The sequence below is a fragment of the Nannospalax galili genome, unplaced genomic scaffold (genome assembly GCF_000622305.1).
Source record: "Nannospalax galili isolate Female #2095 unplaced genomic scaffold, S.galili_v1.0 scaffold373, whole genome shotgun sequence".
NCBI lineage: Eukaryota > Metazoa > Chordata > Mammalia > Rodentia > Spalacidae > Nannospalax > Nannospalax galili.
This window is the reverse complement of record NW_008332085.1, coordinates 290,218-293,741: the sequence shown is the minus strand read 5'-3', so window position 1 is coordinate 293,741 and position 3,524 is coordinate 290,218. Positions and strand designations below refer to the sequence as shown.

General features: G+C 38.6%; 1 protein-coding gene across 1 annotated transcript in view; it reads right to left on the bottom strand.

Annotated features, from left to right (window-relative positions):
- The window catches only part of LOC103729182 (bile salt sulfotransferase 1-like), a 34,567-nt gene that overhangs the window by 19,122 nt on the left and 11,921 nt on the right, over window positions 1-3,524 (bottom strand). The window contains exon 4 of the mRNA XM_008827175.2: window positions 961-1,055. Within this exon, the coding sequence (XP_008825397.1) occupies window positions 961-1,055 (95 nt within the window). The remainder of the gene's footprint in view (window positions 1-960; window positions 1,056-3,524) is intronic.

Sequence of the window (3,524 nt, the reverse complement as noted above, 5' to 3'; positions counted from 1 at the left end):
AATCTTCACCAGTGACACATCTGACAGAGGTTTAACATCCAGAATATATAAAGAACCCAAAAAACAAAGAATCAAGAAACCAAATGATCCAATTAACAGATCGGCTAAAGATCTAAGGAGAGAGTTCTCAAAGGAAGAAATAAAGATAGCTAAGAAACATCTCAAAAGTGTTTAACATTGTTAGTAATTAGGGAAATGCAAATTAAAACCACCCTAAGGTATCACCTTACCCCATTCAGACTGGCTAGGATCAAGAGAACAAATGATACCAAATGCTGGTGAGGATGTGGAGAAAGGGGAATGCTCATTCTGTTCTTTTCTTAGAGACAAGAGTTAAGCAATATTGGAGTCTTTTAGATAGACCTAGTGAAGGGGTACTCCAATTGCATCACCTTGCATCCCTGTTCAGCATGGAAGAAGCCAGAGCATCTGCATCCCTATTTCCTATTGGCAATTTGGGTACACGTTCAGAGGATGGTGTGATAAGAATAGGAAGTAGGAATTGGCTAGGCAGTTAGGGTAAAAAGACCCCAAAGAAGTGTAGCCAGTTTCTTGGCTAAAAATCAAAATGTCCTTGGGCCTGTTAGCAACATACTCTGTTCCAAAGGCCAAAAACATCAAAAGTATTTGGGAGCCTGTATTTAATCCTTAAAAGATTTTAGGGTTACCTCTTCCAAGGGGGGAATCTTGGAGGGGGGGAGTGGGCATTGATTTGATCAAAACACCATATATATATACATATATATATATGAAATTCTTAATACAGTTTTTGTAAAAAAAAATTTTACAAAAAGATGCACCACAGACATGGCCACAGTCCAGTTCAATGGAGGCAATTCTCCAATTGAGGCTCCCTCAACCCAGGTGTGCCAAGTTGACACTAAAGCTATCCAGCACAGAGCTCTTCCATGGAGTGAAGCTGGTGAGAGGCTATGTGATGGTCATAAAAATAGCAATTACCTTTTTCAGCTCCTCATAGCTCAGTAGTAGAATGTTGTCCTTTTCTCTCATGGACATCCAGCCACGGGTGTGTTCAAACCAGGATCCATATGGCACTGTGTAGGGTAAGTCAGAAAATGTGGATTACAATATATGGAAGAAGGGCTCTGCTGCGTATGCCTCAATTTTCTCCAACCCAGACACATTTACTAATAAAGCTAGCATGTATTATGTTTTTCAACATGATGTTTTGAAATATTCTCTCTCTCTCTCTCTCTCTCTCTCTCTCTCTCCTCGCTCTCACACACACACACACATGTATCGTGAGGTGGTAAAATCAAATTCATTAATATACTAATCACCTCACAGATTTGCTAGTTATGCCATAGAGAGGCATTCTCCAGGAAAAGTGTGATGCATACAAAAAGCCACAACTGGTCAAGGTTGTAGAGAATAAGAGACTGCAGAGTGTGTTTTCCTGGATAGGGCTTCTATATTAAACTTCAACCATCCATGGCTCAGGGACCACTGTGGAAGAAGGGGAGGATAGACTGTAAAAGCCAGGGCTGGTACATGAGCATAAGGAAACAAAGGCTTTCAGGACTCTGGGAACTTGCTCATATGAATTTGCATCAATGGTGACAGCATGCACAAGACTCATGCAAGCTCAATCAGTCAATAACCCAGCATAGAACTGGGGAAATAGGCAGCAGGCCCCAACCTTAGCCAAGGAACTATTGGCAACTGATAACTGTGCAGTGAGGGAGAGTAGACCTTCTTTAATGGAGTGACACTAGATAGGTTGACTAGACTCCACTGGATGAACTTGCAACAAGGGACAACTTGGTACAGAAGCTTGACCAAATAGGCCTTAGGATATATGATAGAATCCATGAAATCCAGGGGGCCTATGGGGGGCTGCTGATGGGGGAGAGGGTTTAACATGATTAAGATTTATTGTAGGAAATGCACAAAAAATCAATTAAAATATTCACTTAAAAAAGAAGGAATGGGTGAAAAAAATCCTTCCCATAAGAAATAAAATAAACCTTCATATAAAAGGATAAGGAAAGCTGCAAGACAGAAGTACTAAATCACATATAAGAGAAGGTCCATCATAATAACACATGACTTTTCAGTAGAGACTTGAAAGCCAGAATGCATGGAGTGATGTTCTACAAGTTCTTAAAGAGCACAGATGACATCCTGGGCTATTATACCGAGGAAACCTATTAGATATAATGGAAGGATTTAAAAGATTCCATGAAAAAAAAACAGATTTCAGGAATTTATGATCAGCACACCAACTTTGCCGAGGATATTAAAAAGGAAGTTAAACAAACCTGAGAGTGAATAATGAAAAAATAAAATAATCCCAGAAAAGTTCATCGAATGAAAACAATCAACAAATAACAGGAACTACTACACATTGTTCAAGAACTACCCCAACTCCTAAATAATAAGACACAGACTAACAGATTGGATTAGAAAATAGGATCCATCATTTTGTGGCCTCCATGAAAAACATTTCACCATCAAAGATAGATATCACCTTAGGGTAAAAGGATGGAAAAGTGTAGCATAAGAAAATGGAACTAAGAAATAGAAGTTTAGCTATTCTCCTATATGACAAATAGACTTCAAACAAAAACTAATCAAAAACAATAAAGAATACACTTCAAACTTATTAAAGGGAAAATTCACCAGGAGGATATTAGAATTCTAGACATTTGTGTAACAAACACATGGATACCCAACTTTATAAGACAATTAGAAATAAAAGTACAGACTGACCCCAACACAGTGATAATGGATAAATGCTAATCCCATTCATTCACAAAAACTAAACAGAAAATCATGGACAAATGACACCCTAAACCAAATTGATGTAATAGAAATCTACAAGATATAGGTGTAGGAAAGGATTTTCTAAACCAGACATCGACCGCTCAGGAAACAAGGTCAAGAATCAACAAATGAGACCTCATTAAACTAAAAAGCTGTACATCAAAGGAGACAACCAGGGAAGTGAAGAGAAAACCCACAGAATGGGAGAAAATCTTCACCAGCAGCACGTCTGACAGAGTTTTAACATCCAGAATATATAATGAACCCAAAAAACAGAGAATCAGGACAAGAAGAACTCCAACAAAAAGATGGGCTAAGGAGCTGAACAGAGAGTTCTCAAATGAAGGAGTAAAGATGGCTAAGGGGCATCTTAAAAGATGTTCAACATCACTAGTAATTAAGGAAATGCAAATTAAAACCACTTTAAGATTTCATCTTGCCACAGTCAGACTGGCTAAGATCAAGAGAACAAATGATACCAAATGTTGGAGAGGATGTGGAGAAGGGGGACACTCATCCACTGCTGGAGGGACTGCAAACTTGTTCAACCCCTATGGAAAGCAGTATGGAGAACTCTTAAAAAACTACAAACGAACCTACCATTTGATCCAGTTATACTACTCCTTGGCATATACCCAAAAAACTCATGCTATTGCAGACACACATGTACATCCATGTTTGTTGCTGCTCTTTTCACAATAGCTAAAGATGGAAACAGCCTAAATGTCACTCAACTG